Source organism: Hesperophylax consimilis, chromosome 18, assembly GCF_061612785.1.
Source record: "Hesperophylax consimilis isolate HC1 chromosome 18, BYU_Hcon_1.0, whole genome shotgun sequence".
Lineage (NCBI taxonomy): Eukaryota > Metazoa > Arthropoda > Insecta > Trichoptera > Limnephilidae > Hesperophylax > Hesperophylax consimilis.
Window position 1 is genome coordinate 8,526,187 of NC_142853.1, and position 21,350 is coordinate 8,547,536.

The 21,350-nt window shown below is 33.5% G+C and overlaps 1 protein-coding gene across 2 annotated transcripts in view; it reads left to right on the forward strand.

Annotated features, from left to right (window-relative positions):
• Positions 1–450: 450 nt before the first annotated feature.
• The window catches only part of Rh50 (Rhesus blood group-associated glycoprotein Rh50), a 37,304-nt gene continuing 16,404 nt past the window's right edge, over positions 451–21,350 (forward strand). Inside the window, exons 1-3 of one of the 2 annotated variants that reach the window (XM_089642276.1) lie at positions 451–558; positions 14,933–15,184; positions 17,359–17,550. In XM_089642276.1, coding sequence (XP_089498402.1) covers positions 15,016–15,184; positions 17,359–17,550 — 361 coding nt within the window. In that variant the 5' untranslated portion in view covers positions 451–558; positions 14,933–15,015. The other variant, XM_089642277.1, reaches the window with a different exon arrangement.

The following is a 21,350-nucleotide window of genomic DNA, read 5'->3' on the forward strand; positions in this document are numbered from 1 at the left end:
AAATATTCAATTTTCGAAACAAACATGTAGTGATAGTAGAATATTAGTTAGCTGTATACTGTCAGATTCATTTATTGACAAATCACAGAAAAAGAGACGGTCACGCCTCCTCCCGCGCTCTGAAAACTTTGTTTCTGGTCTGGTCCTGTCCCTTATTGACTGCTCTATCAATTTAAATGTCTATGAGTACCTTTAACTAAATATTTAAAATAAACTGTTTGATGGTGTCTTTTTCTTTATTTTAAGAGAGGATTAAGTTAGATTGTTTTAGGTTAGACCTGGGTTATACTGAGTTACGTTCATTTCAGGTTTGATTTAGTTACGTCATCACTTCAAAGATTCTATTAATTCTTTCAAAATATATCTGAATCCCCCACTTGCACAATCAAGTCCCAAGCGAATACAATTACTGCATCGTTATCAGTAGGGTCAACACAAGTTGGAGTCCGCAAACACAATCAGTACGGCGCTATGCCCCCAGCCCAAATCACTTCCACTGGCTTCTAGCCACCAGCTACCAGCCCAGTATCAGTAATCGGAGAAGCCTCCAGCTTTACGGTACGTCAAGAAGTTTTTATTTAATACCGTCTCGTTAAACAGCCTTATTAGCACGTGAACAAACAAGCCTGGTCGCGCGTTCGTTAAAATAACAGTGCTCTTCAAAAACTGAACATTTTATTTTTATGTAATGTTGGAATTGATGTTTTTGAAAGTTTTGATTTAAATTAAGGTTTTGATTTAGTGTTCTGACTATCTCAAGAAGTTGTGTGGTTAATAATCCGTTTTTTTATGTAGTTTGTCTTGTTTTTTTATTTGTGAAAAGGTAAGTCGCCTAAATGTTTCTAGATTCGGCCGTTTTACAGTGTTTTGTAAAAAAATATGAATGGTCAAATCAAATCAAATTTTTTTGTTATCAGTGTGATGTTGTATTCGTGAAAAATGGATCGGAAAAAACTCTTACCTATTATGTAAAAATAATAATGTTTTTACAGCTTTTTTTCTGTACAATGAAGCATTTCCAAGCAATCCATCAATTTTTCGATTACATTTTTTTATGAATTTTTATCAATTGATCGGTGCAAGTTAAGTATTCCTCACCTATACAGGTATAAAAACGGCCGTTGTTCCCAAAATTTCGAACGATCAATCTCAGGGTCCGATCAGCCAAGTGATTTATTCAGTAACGTTCGATTCGCCTGTTTCCAAACATCTTTACTGTTGATTATCTTAAGTGGCCATGCCCACTTTCATAGACAATAAAATGACGTCAAAGTTAAAACTTTCAATGCTAAATTAACATTGAAGAACTAATTATTGTATTTATTATTAATGCATATATTTTTTAAGTACTGTAATACGTAAACCGATATTTAATATTTAAGCGTATGAAATATGTTAAAAATAAAGTATTAGCTTGACTTATGCCACCGTGCCTTGGCCTCGCAAATATGTTTCACTCTGTTGACACTTTTTATAAGTAGTCATTTACTGAGGCAAGCTTAATCCAGTAGTTTGGCTTCCTTAAATTGGTTGATCACTCAGTTGTTACTTTTCCGTTGGAAAGAGCATAGTTGTGCGTTTGAGTAGTGTTGAGCCAAAATTTCGGCTCAGCAGTTGATCAGTAGGATTGGGAAGAACGGCCGTAAGAGTTCTACTTCTGAGTGTTTTTGTGATATACAGATCAAATATTTTGAATTATTTTCTGGTAAATTTTTTTAAATATGTTTATGTAGTCTTGATAAATAATAGATGGTGATCTTTAACCAAAATAACGTTTATTGTAGCAGAGCACACACATTACAGCCATTACAGAGACTTATACTTTTGACAACTACTTCCTGTTCATGTAGTGTTACCAACTGAATGTTATTTCATTGCCATATTACAACAGTTTATATCAGTCATATTTACTTATCTACTAAGTTTATGACAGTAATATAAAAATCATGTAAAAGCTTTTAAAAAAAATAATGTCGTTATTTTTTAATTGTTTGATAATAACTCGTTTTTTAAGCATTCAAGAGCAAAGCCCCTGTCAGGCTCATGTCCTGGGTTCAATTCCTAGATAACAGCCAAATCTTTTTCTGTTTCACATTTTTCGGTTTAGTCGTTAATATTGCTTTCGTCATTAAATATTAATAATTATTTTTAGTCGATGAAAGAATCGCATACAAACAAAATAAGTACACCTAAAATCCCTTTGATTTTTAGCGTATCAAGTATTTAATGCATGTTTCTAAAACTCTACATCTGGTTATCGAAAATAACTGACAGGGATCCAAGAATTCAATTTTATTTAGTTAATCCTTGACAATATTAAAGTTTTACAATGAATTCCTTACTAGCTTCTAAACATACGCTTTGTGAGAGCTTTTTAACAATGTATAGTTACAAGAATTATGGTATGTAACGTAATCCAAATTACTGTCCAAGGTACATTTTTTTAAATTTCTAAAGCATTGATTATTTAAAAAAATATAGTGATTTGTTTTTGGGGTATTATGCCGTGTTGCGCTACCTCCTTCTTTAGCCAACGTTTCAGACAGCAATGCAGTGTCCATCATCAGCGCAGATGTGTAATCGGACCCTGATGATGGACATTGCTATGCTGTCCGAAACGTTGGCTAAAAAAAGGAGGTAGTGCAACACGGCATAATGCCCCAAAAACAAACCACTATAATACTTTTGGCCGTGAATATCTCAAATCATACCTATTTAACAAATTGTTTATTTTTTATTTCTTGGGCACTAGCTAATTATCAATTTCCAGACAATTAGTTTTTGGAGGTTTTTATTTTTCAATGTACATTAGTGAGTTATTATTTGAATAATTCGATACCAGTTTCAACAAGTTTCAACATTTCCGGACCATGTTATTCAATAGCATTTTTAGAATTGCTATAACGTTTATAATATTTAAAAACGCTAGTGAATGACGCAGACTTTATTCGCTGTGTTTTTTAACGTATTTATAACATTTTTATATTATTTATGGAAAAAATAATTATTGTAGTTCATTTGAAAGTAACTACAGCCTCCACCCTCACTTCAAAACTTAGTACTATATAAAGTACACCCATGGTTTTGTAAGTCAGTATATTTTGCTCTAGAGAAGAAACGGTTGTTCCGAAACCGGTCGGCATACGTATAAAAAAATATGGTGGTTTAAACAAAATAATTTTGTTTCATTGAATTATTTTAGTGATTGCCTCCATCTGTTCTTATAAAATTTGGAAATTATTCTACAAATGTGTGCGAAAAATATGAAATAATGATTTTTAAAACTTTTATGAGAATACGAGAATACCTACCAACCATTTTATTATGTGCAAGTTCTGCAATAAAATTTTAACTGCTCTTTATCTTCTGACTATTAAACTTAAATATCAAAGAACCGAACAACTCTTCTCATTAAATCAACACCCTTCGTTAATTCCGATGAAAATTCTGCAATGATTTTCTTCTCGGATTTTGAAAATGTTTAAAGTTTTGACCATTTACCTGCTCATTAGACTCCGAGCTGACCACTACGGATTAAAGTTCGCCTTCGACTTGGCATTTCTTGGTTCGCATTTTGTAAAGTTTCCATTGAACGTCTTCAAGGTTAGTTCAACATAAAGCTCTCGGATTCACCCTCTAACAATAAGTCGGGCGTATTACTTAAGGGTTGAAACGTTTTACACGTTTTACGTAAATCAAAAATATCGTGAAATCTTTAGTTTAAAACTTAATAATAATGCAGAAAATAGATTTGTTTGATTTCGAAAGCAGCAATTGCTCTCGAACGTTGAACTCTTGACAATAATTCTAGTAACATCTATAAGTAAATAAAAACATAGTTAACAGAACAATTGTTAATTGAAGACATCTGGCGCAGTGAAAAACAAGCACTTCATCTGCTTTGAATTTATACGTAAATTAAATAATTTTCAATTCGCATGCAGTATGAGAAATCTTACTTATGTCATTTTCACTGTAAAAACGTAACATAATATTTATTTTAATGAAATATTTACAAGAAAAAATATATCACATTTCACATCTTTTGGATTTTAGAGTAGTGGCGGCTCGTGACTTTTGGGTGTTCTAGAATGCTAATACAACAAAAAATGGCATTATTGATGTTGTTGTAGCTGAAAACAATTTTAAATTTTCTTTTTCGGAAATCAGATTTTTTGTATGAAGAATTTCAGGAAATCCGTGCGGCCAAACTGAAATTTCCTGAAAATTTCATAAAAAAAATCTAAAAAAAAAAAAAATTAAAAATTTAACGCTAATTTTGTAATATTAACACTTTACACATAAAATTTAATTAGTGCACCCAAAAGTCACGAGCCGCCACTTGTTCAGAAACACAATTATTATTGCATAAACAATTTAAAATACCAAAAATTTAGGCATTTTGGTGATACTCGCTTTGTCTCCGTGACGAAATAGGTTGTTTACGATATGGAGAAAAACCAAATTCCTGGCAAAGCCGGGTATTGTGGATAGTTTATTAAAGTTTTAATTGAAAAAAAATAATTTGGAATACACAGATACGTTCATACATTTAACGCATGAATTCGTCAGTGAATATTGGTATTTCCGATACATTCCATATTGATGACAGTTTATTTTTTCCCAAACAAATTCCAATCACTTCGGCATTTAAGCAATTTGTAGGATTTATACGATAGCGTCCGTTGAAATGAAAAATTATGACTAAAAGCTTGACATTTATTACGGATTTCATACCTGTAATCGATGATCATTGTGAGAAAAATAAATCCGCCTTGTTATCAAGATACTGCATTATTATTTCCAAATAAAATTTTAGTCATTCAGAATATATCTGAACACGTGTTCACGCAGATGCTCCTGTCCGAATAAATATAATGGACGAGATGCGAAACTATTATTATTTTGAAGAACACGTGTTCCGACTTCCACATAACAAAAGTTAACCAGATCAAGTTTTCGTCGTGCAGAACAGAATTTATAATCGCAAGAAGTGTGATCTATTCTGAAATCAAATAACACTAATGTCACCAATTTACAAAAGACATTTCGACTCCTAGGCCCCAGACAGGCCAATTCAGAGTGTTAGATACTCTCAGTATCGCCCTGGTTTTTGACCACCATTAAATGGCATTAACCATGTTTAGTGAATCGCCAATCATAGTCCCACCAGCGGCATGCCTAGTCAATTTCAACCGAATAAAAGTGAAAAAATGCTTAATTCGGATTCACTGACACCCCTATTACACTTAAACTTTCCGTGGCTACTTTAATACCAAACCAGGGCCGGCCCTGGCGGGCGCAATTGGTGGAGTCCGCTCCGGGCGCCGAATTTCGAAGGCACTAAGGCGCTGATAATACCTAGCCTGACATACCACCCTTTATTATTTTTATTAAAAATCGCACTACACAAAAATTCAAATCATCCAAATATTATTGATTAGAATGATCACCTACTTACGCAACATAGTATACTGGTTTTGACAAGTCGCGCCAAAATTTTAGCTCCGGCCCTGTACCAAACAATACATTGAGTAAATGACATGTGACTAATCCAATACCTAATATTATCATAGACAATATTGACATTTAATTAAACTTATGCAGAGCGATTCCTATTCATACCATTGAAGTAATTAACTATTTAATAAATTACTGAGTGGGACAACTGGATAATACTGACGAGTTGGATTAATAATACAGGATGAAGCAAAACAGACAGTGCAGTTTTGAAGGGTTGGTACATTCCATGTTGGGCGAGGAAACTGGGAGGGGCCCCATTATGTCAGGAGGGTCGTGCCATTTTCAGTCGTTACAATGATTTCGTTTGGACAACTCCGGTGCATCGCCGTCCTCACGTTTCCTCAACGGCCCTTCCAGCTGCAATTTGTGACTTCTTTCCGTGGGGCTACTGAAAATGTTTTTAAACATCGGCCTCATACTGTAGAAGAACACAAGGATCAAATCCGGGAGGAAATCGCCGCTATACCCGTCGAGATGTGCCAAAATTCGGCCAAAAACTTCAGAAATCGACTTCATCAATATATCGCTGCTGGGGGCCATCATCTTCAGAACTTGATCCATAAAACGGCATGATGTACCGAAAAAAAAACCCATTTCTGTAACTTGCCCCATTTTTTTAATAGCCCTGCAAAACTGCGCTGTCTGTATTGCCGCACCCTGTATTTTCCGAGTGCGCCCCTATTCTAATTAAAACGTTTTTTCTGCATCCCAGAACAAAAACAATTTGAATTGACCAATGATAAAATGCACAAAACATACCCAGATATTTTTTTATAAACAATGTTTTCCTACACGGTCTTGGTAACAAGTATTCAAACGATATGAATATATTTGACAATAATTTGAACTTAGTATATTTCAATGGTGTAGGCGAACTATTTCTGTATAGTTCTAAATATATTTTTTAAGTGTTTCTTGTTTTCACCCTTCAAGGGTGAAAGTTTCAAATTATTAAGAGAGGAAAGGTGAATAATTTAATTTTGTTTGAATTGGCAGATTTCTAAATTGTATGGAAGCTTGGAGTCGAATTCAGACACAGAAGAGATGAGAGGTTGAATGGAGGGGAGGAAATTTTAGATAAAGCTTGATAGAAAAGAGGATATTTGTTTAGAGAGGGACAACGAAATAGTATGTGCTCTGAAGTTCACGCTTCTAGTTCAAAGAAAGTACAATCAGAGTAGTCAAGAATGTGATTTTTTAAAAAAGCTGAGAAGGAACAATGTCCAATGTTCATTGGAATAAGTGAGGAAATATCTTTTTTGGAATTGTTGAAACTATATATTTGATATTTGTAGGTTTATAAATTATTGTTAGTAAAAATTTTATTAGTACTCTATAAATTTGATTTGGTGAATATTGGCATATTATCTATTTGTAGTGTATGGAGTAGTAGTGCCTTTATTGTGGCGTGTGAAGGTAGTTACTCAGTAAAGTAATACGTGATCTTGTACTGGTATTGACTGGGGAGCTGTAGTAACAAAAGAGACACTATCCTAGCATGCATCGCCATTTATAGCATCTCGCAAGCATGCTATCTCGCTTGCACTTACACATTAACACAAACACCACACTATTTTACATATCTCTATATGAATTTAACTTTTGTTTTCGGGGATGGATGAGTGCATGCAAATCTTGGCAAATGAAACTAACTCACTTCACGTCATCCGATCGATCTGAAATTCGGCAGTTAGACTCGTTGTCAATGACAATGCATTTTCGGTGGCAATCACGCATACAATTGTGAACGACGTTAGGATGACATTACAACAGTTAATATACGGAATAAATGTCGGTACTACCCAATCAGGATTAGACTCAGTTGTTGCTGTTCACTCAATTCTGGGGAGGAAAATCCAAATCCAAAGACGAACAAACTAACTAGCTAACTAACTAACCATCACGCCGTTTCCCCGCAGGGTTAGGCAGAGAGGACGGACCGCCAAACAACTCGGTCTTGGCACAGACTCCTTGCCTCATTCACATTCATACATCGTCTCATACATACTCTTCTATTATTCTGACTCTTGACATGGCCCGACTCTAGTATCTGATTAACTTGATCGTGCCATGTCTTCCTCGGGCGTCCCCGACTTCTGCTACCATTCACATTTGCATCATATATCCTCCTTACACTCCTATCTTCGCTCATTCGCTCTACATGCCCAAACATCTAAGCGTCCCTTTCTTAATCTTACTCATTACGCTTACATCAGCCTTGCACTCTTTGCGGATCTCCACATTCCTCACACGATCAAACATGGTTTTACCACACATACGCCTCAGGGATCTCATTTCAACAGCATTCAATCTACTTTCATCCTTTCTTTGCCAGTTCCATGCCTCACTTCCATACATCAAGGTAGGTACCAGCACTCCGTTGTGGACTGCTAACTTCGCTTCTTTGGACATTTTTTGTTAGCGCCAACGGCGTTCAGTCCTCCATTAACGGAATTACCTGCATTTACCCTTCTTTCAATATCTCTGTCAGCCTTCCCATCTCTCGTAAACATACTTCCTAAATACACAAACTCATCCACCTGCTCCAAGTATTCCTCATTCACAATTATATTGCACACTGTTTTCGTACTCTCTCTTTCAAACACCATTACCTTAGACTTACTTACATTCATCATTAACTCATTTTTCATGCATACTTCGTTCATCCTAGACACGAGAGACTGTAGATGTTCTATACTATTAGCAATCAGCACCGCATCATCAGCATATAACAGGCAACATACTTTCAAATTATTCAAATTCGCACCCAATCCCACCTCTTTCAATTGTTGCATACAATTATCCATGTATAGATTGAATAACCACGGTGACATTACGCAGCCTTGTTTAACACCTTTTGTGATATCAAACCACCTCGTAAAATCACCGTTCACCCTAACACATGCAACGCTTCCCTCATACAGAGACGCAATTGCCTGAGTCAGATTTGTATTCACTCCATACTTGGACAACACCTTCCATAGCTTTTTCCTGTCGACTCGGTCGTATGCTTTTTGTAGATCTACAAAGGCACAGAAAAGTTTCTAGTTTTTTGCCAGAAACTTTTTAGTGAGCATACGCAATGAGAAGATCTGGTCCATGCACCCCCTACCACTCATAAAAGCACCTTGCACATCCCATATTTTATCTTTTGTTTCCTTTCTTACTCTTTCAATCAATTTTCTACCATACAGCTTGCCAACTGAACTAAGCAGGCTAATAGCCCTATGATTCCCACATTCCATACGTGACCCTTTACCTTTGTATAATGGCATGATCACAGCCCTTCTCCAATATAAAGGCGTATAACCTTCCTTTTTTATTTATTTTAAGACGAACAATTTTTATTTATTTTAAACAACCTTTTAAAAGTTCAGAACCGCTAAGAGCCAGTCCTTGGGGAGAAAGGTTAAATTATCAGTCAAACAAAAAAAAAATTTAAGCATATTTATTTATAAACATAGATTTTTTTTTTACGGGTTGATTTATTTTCTTTGTAATTTCTCGAATACTAAAAAAAATGCGAAAGCTCTCTCGGTTTATAAAATAAAATAAATAAATAATAATATACTTTATTTAGATATGTATTTATTTTATTTATTACATAATTATACAATATTTCAAATTATAACAGAATGCAATTTTTTTTCCTAATTATTCTTCTACTCCATAAGGTGAGCTCCAGGGGCTCTTGTTTATGGGAGGAGTAAGTATATAAAAAATAAAATTATGCTTAAAGTCTTGTCAAATAAATATAAACGTAATTTAACATGCAAATAATAAATTCAAATAATCCTTTGGGGGATCAAGTGTCCGGGGATCAAGTGCCCATGGAATCAATTGTCGGGGGGGGGGTCAAGCATCCGGGGGTTCATGTGCCCGGGGGTGTCAAATGTTTGTACTATTAATTGACCCTGGGTTCAAGTTTCTTGGGGAAAAATGTCCGTGGGATCAAGGTACAGGGGGATCAAGTATCCGTGGGATCAAGTGACCGGGGGATCAAATTTTCAGGGGATAAAGTGTCCGTGGGATCAAGTGACCGCGGGATCAACTGTCGGTTTCGGAGCATCAGGGATCACTACATACTACAAACATAATTAAATACACCGGTCGGTGGCCGAGTTGACATCGCGCTTGAGTCCCACCCAGGTGTAGTGTGTTTAATTCCTCTACTGGCAAAGTCCTCCATCACAACACAAGCAACATTTTCCGCTTACTGTGGTGGTAGTAGGAGATTTTCAAATATTGTCAAGTTATTCGTAACCCGGGAATGTTTGTCTTTCTTTTTAAAAAAAATATATACAAGGTGTATCGGCACGTACCCGACAAACTTTAACCAGCTTTTCCTTTGCACATTTGGAGTAAAAAATGTTATAGGCACTTTGCTGTCCGGTAACATTTTTTTTTAATAAAAAAATTTACCATTCATATTTTCACCACATGTCAACACTGTTTTATCCTTTGTCACAGTTTGAAAACCCATCTGGCAATATTTTATTTGAGTTTCGTTGAATAATATACGTACGCACCTACATTGGCGCGCTTTTACAATCACAACGAAATGGCATGGGACCATTCGTCTCATTTTTAACTATTATTATTTAGTGTGTATGAAAGAGCGAAGACGCTTTTTGACACACTTGCTAATAACAGCTGTTGAACACGAGAAACAATGCCAATGACAGTGACGGAGTGTGGATTATTTTATATTTTTTTGTTTTTAATTGAAAAAAAAAGTAACCGGACAGCAAAGTGCCAATAACATTTTTTACTCCAAATGTGCTAAGGAAAAGCTGGTTAAAGTTTGTCGGGTACGTGCCGATACACCCTATATATACACAATTTTAGAGAATTAGTAATTATAACAATAGCCAAGGTTTTTTTTTTAAATGCTAGATTTTTAAATTAAGTATACGTATTTAAGGGTACAATATATCACTATCTAATTTCAGGGAGTTAATTTTCTTTTTGAATTTTTCATACTTTTTAATATTCTTTTGTTATTGTAGTGTTTTACTGTCGTTCAAGCATCGACATGTAAACTAACTTGGTCGATGCATTCGTGTCATTAAAAAGGTGTCATTCTTTCGAAGCATCTGTTGATAAAATGTCATCTGTTGATAAAATGTCATCTGGTGATAAAATGACGGATGCGTTCACTGTTACGCGGATGTGTATTGTGCGCACTGTGATACTGCAAAACTAATGGTAACCGAAAAAATCAGAACACTTAAAAAAGTGATATAAAGTGATAAAAAACAATGAAAACAAAAATAGGTTAACTAGGTTAGGTTAGGTTCAAAGGCTGGATTTTTCATTTAATTACTTTTCATAAAAAGTGTTTTGTCATTTGTATGATTTTTCGTTTTAATTTTAGGTAGGCAACCACTTAGGTATTGTACGAAATGACATAATGTCAAACTCCTTTAAAATGCTATGAAAAGTTTATTTTAAGCATTATCTCGTTGGAATATAAGCGGTTTTTAAAAAGAGTTTGTTCTGTAATTTCTTACAATAAGTTAATATCTACCTATAAAATGAGAACAATTATTGCATACATTCATTTACAATTAGGTACTAATTATTATTATCTGCTAAATATACTAAAATTCCGATTTTATCGCAATCGAAATCGATGCCCAAGATTTAATCGTTAATTACCTTGATAGCTTTTAATGAATATCGTATTTACATCTTGAACTACCTCAATCTGGATTTGTAGGAGCAAATGCACTTTTAACCGCTCGCGCCAGGTAGAATATTAATAGAACAGTGTATTTTTATTATTATTTAACTCATTTTACGTGTAGGTTACTTTAAGAAAAGAAACACAAATTTTAAAAATACAGTGATCACATAGGTTTACAAAAATATATATTTTATGTGATCGACAAATCTTTTCTAGTCAATATCACCGAAGTATTGGTTTCCTAGAGTCTGAGAAATAAATTTGCGTTTAGTACTATGCAGTAGAATAAAATGTATTTTGTCGTGTTTTTACTGTGGGTATTTGTAGGTCGCTACAATAAACTCTGCATATGTAATAAAGAACACATGAAATGTGTTATAGGCGTTTTTCGTAATCTAAAAGTCTGACCATTCTTGTTTCATCATCATTATTAAAATTTTATTTGCTATACGACGTCAGGCAAGCCTTTTGAGAGACAGAGCGCATGCTAAATGGCCTAGAACCGAAAGGTACTATAAGTCAGTGGCAACATTGATTTGTTACCATTATGAAAGACATTTCTAGTAATATTTAATATTGAATATTGAATTTAATATTGAATATTTAATATTGATATTTTCATTGGGTATTTTATTTAGTCATTGGTACTATACATTTATCAGTGGATTCGTCATCAGTAGCGCGATATTATATTTTCATTAAAAAATGTCAAAAATCGAATCTATTAAAAATTAAACCAAAATCAATCAAGGATAAACAATAAAGATTAATAGTTTATAATACTTAATACAAATGATTAAAATGTTATTAATTTTATCAAGATGCTATCAAAATATTGTGTTATCTCGCAATCGTTCAAAATGTCATTAAATTGCCATAGCTATTTTATTAAAAAATACAGTACATACGACTGCAATTTTTTTTAAATTAGTTTACTTCCAAAGTAAGAATATTTTATAAAATACAGTGTATTAATGTAATCAATTCTTTCTTTAAGGATTACAATGACAATTAAATTTAAAAATATAAAAAATTATCATAAAATTTTTTGTAACTCCATTTTTAAATTTTAACACAGTTCCACTTCTTTGTTGGTATTTTAATAATAAACAAATAAATTGTTGTGAACTTGCATCAAATTATTTTTTTTTTTTGAATTTCCTAAAATTCTTCAACCAAATACGACGATAAAGATGACTAATAACAGCAGTGAAAGTAGTATCATATCATTCTTCAATGAGCTTGGCAGGAAAATCCATGTGAATCATTGACATAATTCATGTGAATAGAATTTTCTGCTTTTATTATAGTTGTTTTTCTTGAAAAATATATATGTTTAAGAACAAAAACCTTTTAAAAAATACCAAATTCCAATGCGTAAGTTACTCACTATCTGAGTCACGTCGAAACAAAATAATATGTATAAATTAATTATTTACTTATACAGAGATGTTCAAACAAATATATTTTTATTGGCGTCATAATTAATATGACTAATCGCTTTCAAGTTATTTAAGTCAAGTTATTTCTTTCTAAAAAGTTTAAAATCATAAAATATATGTAGGTATGATATAATTTCTGTACCCGAGAAGCATACGGATGCAAGTCCAAAATTTGAAGAAGTGAGTTTTTGATGAAGACATGAAGTAAATTATCATTTTCATTAGTGGCAGAAAGATGCAAGCCCTATCTTGAATATTTATGGTATTTTCAAAAATATTATAAGGATGCAAGAACCATTAGCACATTCACACCGTAGAAGCATAAAGATGTACATTGGACTTGCATCTTTCTGCCTCTAACATTACTACGCTTTCCGTGGAAGTAAACATTCGATTGTGGACTCAAGTCCATTTTGCGTCCTTCTGCCTCTAATTTCTATTTTTTTTGTGGAACTAAACAGAACAATCCTTCCGTGTATGAATATATGACGAGGCTCAAGAAACAGAATTCTTCTTAAAAGACTGATGGAAACATAGGTGGTGATATTATTATTGAAGACCTGACCATGTCACTTGTTTATTTATTTACTTACATTTACCTTACTTCATCATTATACTACTGAATGGACTATATAGGGATGGAAAACAGGTGGCAAATGAAGTAGTTTCTTGCCTCTTAAAGTGAATATACAGCGATATGGGGAATAATGTTGAAGAAATAACCGTATGGTCTGACAACTGTGCAGGTCAAAATAGAAATATAACAATAGCCATATCCTACGTATGGCAGATTTTATAAAAAATTAAAAACCTCAAGATCATTAATCTTAAATTTTTATTACCTGGAAGTAGACTCTGTCCATTCAGCGATTGAAAGGGCAAAAAAAAACTACCCAATTCCAAATATTTTACCGCACGACAAAAAAAAATTAACGAGAACAATTCATCAGATACTGCAAAACTAATAATCAGTACATTGTACACTCAATGAACTTAGAAAATTTCAAATATTTAAATTCCCTTTAAAACTGGTTCACAATCACCTTTTGTATATCGAAAGAAGAATATGAATGGTAAGGGTTTCCTAATATCAACGGTATTATGGCTACGAGCTGACGTAAATGTGTCGGGGATGCTACTGTATAAAAATGGTTTTCAGGAAACTGAATTTAAATATTATTATATAAGAAGAAAAGGGAGAGGTGTTTTGAGCGGTGACCGGATAAATCATCAAAATGATAATTCATGATAATTTCCCATTTTTAAAAAGTTATATCAAGTCATGAAAAGTGATGGTAAAGTGAAGAACAAAATCTCTATTAACTGGGTTAAGTGGGTTAGGTTAGGTTTAATTTTTTTTTCATCGTTTCTAATGAATTTATATCACTTTTTAAAGGTGTGTTGAATTGTCGATTTATCATGGAACCGTTTTAAGCACCCCGGAGGTATTGCTCCAGGTAAATACAATTCCAATCGCATTAAATACACCAAATTTTGGTGTCCTACAAAAGATGTTACAGTGAGTACCAGAGCCACTGCACTTTTTTTACACTTATTTTTTTTTCATCTTTTTTTTTCTCTGTCAGATGACGAAGATATGGAAAATACCAATAATTTGTAAAAATAATTATAATTAAATAAAAAAATATATAAATAAAATAGATATTTATATATACCGGTTATATAGTTATTATTTTACTTCCAAATGAAATTTCAACATTGATCTATTTTATTTATATTTATATTTACCTATAAATATCTATTTGATTTTTTATTTATATTTACCTGTTATATAGTTATTATTTTACTTCCAAGTGAAGTTTTCAACATTGATCCCTTTATAATATACCATGTGTCATACCAAAATATTCAATATCATTTTGAAGCAGAAGGACTCAAGTCCACAATGCTTTTTTTAAAACATTTTTTTTAGGCTTTGCATATAAAATATTTTATTTTATTTTCTCATTTTCGATACAAAATTAATTGATTCAATAGGATAAAAAATAAAAATCAATTATCATGAATATCCGCAGAAGTTATGAGACCAAACTTACAGAAAAAAAAGTATTTGGCTCTCCTGAACATTTAGCTTTTTGGACTTGCATCCGTATGCTTCTCGGGTACAGATTTATGGCGTACATAAATTATAATCTTGGATCAGCGACTAGATGCAGTTGGTTTTTATCAGCCTAAGATGTCATAAATAAACAAAACTGTAGTGAGACTGATAGCTGCAATCGTATATTCCGAAGTAATTTATAATTTTTTGTTGCAGGTGACATCTGTTGTCGGTTTGCAGAAGCACTCATCCTCGACCCGAACCACCGGTACGTTTTTAGTTGTGAAGTGCCCCGCTAGATGGGATTGCTGCCGAAAATGGCTTTCAACGTGAGATTCGATCTGGCCGTCATTTTGGTATTCCAAATACTCCTAATAGTCCTGTATGCATTCATGGCGGATTATGATAAGGCGGCTGATGCATCCATCAAGACTACTAAGCCGAAGGAAATGAACGGCAGCTATGCGAGTAAGTATAATTAGTTATAAAATAATCATGCACTGATTAAGGCCCTCGTGGCCCCCGTTAAAATATTTATAAGTAGGTACAGCAGATTTCCACTCAAGACGCCTGCATATATATTTAAGTACATACGCTTTCGTTATACGGTTCTATATCCTCTCTGCATTTGTTACCATAGAGGATATACAAAACATAATACATAAATTCAAATTTTGGCAAAAGTAACGTGCAAAATCTCAGGTTTTCAAATTTTTAACTAATAACAAAACTGAGTTCTGAGTTAAAAATATATTTTTTGAAAGGCAAATTATCGTTTAATATCTGCATTGGTATAATTTGTTACTTATATTATTTAGAATATTTATGTAGATATGATGAAGAACGGAAGATTATAACAATATTCATGCAATTTTGCAATAATTCACCATTAACAGATAGAGAAGTACTAATGTATGTAAAACTTATTATTTGATCTTCATCCATATTTGTAAGTATTTAAATTGGATTTATTTTTTTTATTTTTAATAATCACAATCATAATTTATCGAGTGCGATCAAAGTTTGCTTCGCGAACGACGCGATCGACGCGACGCGACGCGACGGGTCGGAGCCATTGGTTAGGAACCCTTTGTAATTTATAAAGGATGAGGTTTTTGCTTTGAACTAAGATTTGTTCTGTTAACGCCTACATTCAATATATTTCTTTTAAAATTCACTTTGAATAAGTAATTTTTTAATTATATTCGATCAGAAATTATGCGAGAAGCCAAATTTCAAATTGACTATAAATTGTTTCAGGTTAAGTTTCACAAGAAGGTTCTCAGCTAAATTACATTTTATCAAGCAAAACTATCGTATCTTCAAGACTGAATTAAACGTATAAATCAAATTTACACAAGGTATCCGGTAACTCATAGTATTTCCGAATTGGGTGTATTCTAGAACAGTGTTTATTTTTTTGGGTGCCAATAATTACTGTACACGGAAAAAAATGAGTATTGCTGATTTATTACAATCTACTTAAAAAACGGGATTACAATGACGATATGCGAAAATATTAGAATTTTTATTGAAATATAATTAATAAATCCATAATTTCATTCGTTACAGCCCTGCAATCCCGTTTTTAACCGGATTACAAATAATTTGAAGAGGTTCTTAATAAATTTGTAATATTTTATATCAGTAAGTTTTCTCCATGTAGAAGTTACCAATTTATAAGTTACGTGTTTCACGTTGAATTTCAGTCCTGAAAACAATAATGATTTTGTTAAATAAACTGTATTTCAAGTCGAGAACTTTCTTGTGAAACTTTACCTGTAAATGTTATGTAGAGTTTGAACTTTGAAGGCTCAGACAGTTTCTAAAGAAATACTACATATAGTATTGTGCATTATTTACATATCTAATAATTGTATGCTTTTGTTGTTCCCACTATCCACACCTTTATAATTATTATTATTATTTACCAACCTGAGAAACTCACCTACATCGAAGAAAACGTAGAAAATATTTTACTTTCTTAGAACAACAATAGTGCGCATTGTCTAATTTTAAGAAGACGCGATCTCTTCGGGGAATTCCCTAGCCGTCCCTGTCTCCAAAACTTCCGTTTCCTTTGTTAGAAAAAAAGAGCGGGATTATTATTATAAGAAGGAAAGAAGCGACATCTTCTGGCCCCGGGAAGAATTCCGACTAACTGACATGAAACGAATTCTTTTTGGTTGTCGTTCAAAGGCGAATTACGTCTCTCTGCCTTGCTTGTTCCGGGAGATTATATTTCTACCTTATTTTTATTCTGATAAGATATTCTATTTCTTGAATTTAATGCAAAGTGACAGAAGTTCTTGGATTACATAACAGCACTTCTTGCTTTTGTCAGTAGCATAATTTAAATTTTAAAGATTACCTACAATCAAGCTTGTTCAAACTTTTTCTGCGTGTATAAATAAAATTTCTGGTACCGGACATCAGAAGGCGCGGGTTCAATTCCCGTCGGCGGCATTTATTTTTACTCGAGAGATATTTTCAATTTTCATTGATATTACAGGCGACTAATTATTGCTCATAATAATGTATTATCCTCTGTGCTATGCATAAAAACCTTGTCTTATAAACATTAGTTTATCATAAAAAAACACAAAGTACATGATTGTTTCACCTTGTGTTTGTACTTTCAGTGTTCCAAGACGTTCACGTAATGATCTTCATCGGCTTTGGCTTCCTGATGACCTTCCTGAAGAGGTACGGCTTCAGCGCCGTGGGCTTCAATCTGTTGCTGGCCGCCCTCATGATCCAGTGGGCCATCGTCTGTCGAGGTTTCTTCCAGATGGAGGGAGGAAAGGTTCTCGTGAGCCTGAAGACCCTAATCGGTGAGATTTAATATTGGCCTTGTTCCAAGAGGTTCACGTAATGATATTCATCGGCTTTGGCTTCCTGATGACTTTCCTGAAGGGCAAGGATGGCCCGATCCGGGCGCAATTGGAGCAGTCCGCTCCGAGAATTTCCAAGGTACCAAGGCGTTAATAATACAGAACCTAACACATCGCCCTAACCTAAATACACATTATCTAAAATTAAAAGAATTCATAATCTGCTCTTTCATTGATGGCGCCTAATTATTTCACTTTTGCAAGTTACGCATTAAAATATTAAGACGAATTATTCGTTCCACCCACACAGGCGTCCACTGGTTTCGACAAACTTGATCTCCCTCAAGAAAGACCCTGTGGGCCATTTGATTCACTTGATCGTGCCATGTCTTATTTAGGCGTCTCCTACTTTTCTACAATTAATTTCCTTACCGTTACCTTTCCTCGATAATCAGCTTTATAATAATAATAATATTTGGATGATTTGTATTGTGCTGTTTTTGTGAAAAATCACCTCCAGGACGCTGTAGACATTTTTAACAAATTTATATAATGCTCTTTATTATTTAAACACACAAAATAATATATTTCAAGCGGATTTACATATAAAATAAACTGCATTTTTATTTTCTTGGATACTATTACCTAAGGGTAGTAAAATAAATAAGAAGCCATTAAAATAAATAATTAAATAAAAGAAAAATATTTTAATTGTGATAAAAAAAAAAGTTGGTTTCCTCGTTTTCGCTTAGATATTCTTGTAGGAATTTTGTTTTGTATCATGTAGATATGTGTCACATTAATTTATTTTTGCCCTTTAGCTATTTAGGGCTTTTACCAAAAAAAAATAGTTGATTTGTAAATAAAAAATTTGTAAAGAAAATGTACTTTTTAACTATAACCGAAAAATAAATAGCTTCTGTGAGTTCTCTGGGAAATGAGCAATTAATAATTATTATGAAAACATATTCCAACATCGTGACAATACAAAGGTATTTTACTAAAAGTTTATAAGGAAACCTATCAATTCATTTCTGCTCTAATAAAGTAATTTTCTTCTTACTTCTTGTGAAGTTAATCAATATTTAACATAACCTAAATTGATTTTCGAACGGGTGCCTGGGAACCGAAAGATCTTCTGTATTTCTTGCAAATCGGTAGAAATTAAGCTTCCAGGAATTATCTTTTCAGTGTGTACTGTAAAAATGTATGTCTTTGTGATAAATGCATTTCATAAACTACGTCTTACATCCAATCCAATAAATGCCGATAAAATTGAAAGAATGTATACCATCTTCGATCTTCCGACAAGCCAAACTGAGAACTGCAACATTGTTGCACTTTACAAATGAACGCCATTAGTAATCCCCGCCCCCTGCATATCGACATATCGGTAAGTTAGTAATTTGTTGTAAGATTAATTTATTAAAAGTATTTACTCGTGACTGCTCTGATTTATTCGCAACAGAAGGTACTGGCCACTTCCTTCTCGCAATCAAAGCCGCCTAGCTGGAATTCTTCCAAGAAGTTATCGAAGATTTTGTTTTCCATCTACATAATTTTATACCAAGATCGAAACACTCGTTTGTATATTATTTAATAAACCCGAATGCGTTGGGCTGCCAAAGAAAATATTTTTTGAGGAAAGCGTAAAACATAATAATTTATCGTTTTTTCAACAGTTAATTTGTCATTTTTAAACTGTAGAGAGCAGCGGTAGCACTTATTCAACATTATTCAATTCGGTTTTTAAGTACATCTATTTGAATTCCGATTTTGTTTTCGGGAATGTTTAATGCAAATCGTGGAAGCGGAAATTAACCCACTTCCTGACATCCGACTAAGCCGAAACTCGGCAGATGGATTCGTTGTCGATGACAAAGCATTCTATCAAATTTTGGTGGCAATCACGTACATTATTTCTCTGAAATTCGATGACATTATAGCAATTAATATAGGTAATAAATGTCGGTCCTACCCGATCGGCATTTGGCGAGGTTGTTAGCGCGGTCGACTCCAGTCCCTGAGAAGGAAGGTACAATCCTCAATCAAACCAAAAAAAACTTTATTTTAAATTTTAAAAAATTTTAAAATAGATATAGATACCATAGGAAAAATACTTTGTTTTTTGCGGGTTGTTTTTTTTTATTATTTGAGCAGTGAGCAGACGAAGTTGTTATATTTGAGAACAAGAGCAGACAAAGTTGTAATATTTAAGAACAAGAGCAGACAAAGTTGTAATATTTGAGAACAAGAGCAGACGACGTTGTAATATTTCTTGAACAAAAGCAGACGAAGTTCTAATATTTAAGAACAAGAGCAGAAGAAGTTGTAAAATTTTTATAATTATGATAGGTACCTATGCATTCTTTGATGTTTCGATATAAATATTTATGAAAACATTTTCTTATTTTTTTTATTTAGTACAATATTTTTTTACATTTTAAGTTTTCCAGTAATGTAGGCCTCACTGGGTGGCTTGCCCGTGCTGAGGCCTTCATTTTATAATATGAAAATATAATCTACGACAGGGCTTCCCTAACTGTGAGTCGCGACGCCCCGGGGCGCCGCGGGATCATCCCAGGGGCGTCGTGAGGCATTCTTTATAGCGAGAATATCGTTCCATCAGCACTGCAGCGTTAAGGGTTTTATTACCGTTTGCGACATCATACTTGTGTGAGACATGTTTCTCTGCAGTTGCAGTAATTAAGAATAAGTACAGATCAAAAATAAATTTAGAGGCAGAGACGAGAGTGGCGATTTCGAAACTTCAACCTCGTTTTGAGAAACTATGCTCAGAAAAGCAAGCACATCCTTCTCATTAATACCAAAAAAAATTGCTTTTCTATCTTTTTTGTTTGCTTCCATTTTTGTTTTTATGTTGTGTTCTTTATTTTCTAATAAAAAATTTAGATACTATTTGGAGTTTTTCTGACAAATTGTTATTAGGTAACGTACCCATACTGCGTGACCCGTTCAGGGGGGGGGTTCAAAATACTGCGCTTGGTACAAATGAGCGGCGGGGGGGCTTAGATTTTTAGTCACCGGGGGGGGGGCGTCGCAAAAATATGGCAACTTCCCAAGGGCGTCACAGTTGAAAAAAGTTTGGGAAGCCCTGATCTACGTAATACATTTAGAGAGAAAATAATACATTAAATGTAAATGTATTATTTAATGTATTATTAAATGTAGATACCTACTATTTAATGTATTATTAAATGTAGATACCTACTATTTTCTATTTGACCGGTTAGAGGCTATGTTGAGAAATGCGTCGGATTACTGAACCACCCGTCACCACTCGTCAGCAATATTTTCGCTCATTATGATGCATTGTAGAAGTAGTTTTTAAAATTTAGTCTTGTTATTCTGTATTTATTTTAACCTTCTTCCCGCACTGGAAAAAGCTGTTTGCAAAAACGTTTTGAACGAACCCTTGTAATATTGTGCCATATTTATAGAACTTAAAAATACCGTATGGGCAAAACGACGAAATCTAGATGGACTCATTGACTTTAAACCGCAGAATTCAGTTTCATATGTTACCATTTTTATATTTTTAAGAATGGTATTAATTTTCATTCACATGCGATTGAAAGAATACAAAATAAAATTTTAAGATATGTAAATTTTAAAATGGGCATTCCTAGGGAAAACCTAAATTACGATAACGTACTTTGTTCAGTAAATTTAATAAAATTATCTGATCGCAGAATTATTTCCGATTTAACCTGTTTGTATAAAATTATTAATTCAATGTTTGATACCCCTGATTTATTATATGTAATCTCTTTTCATAC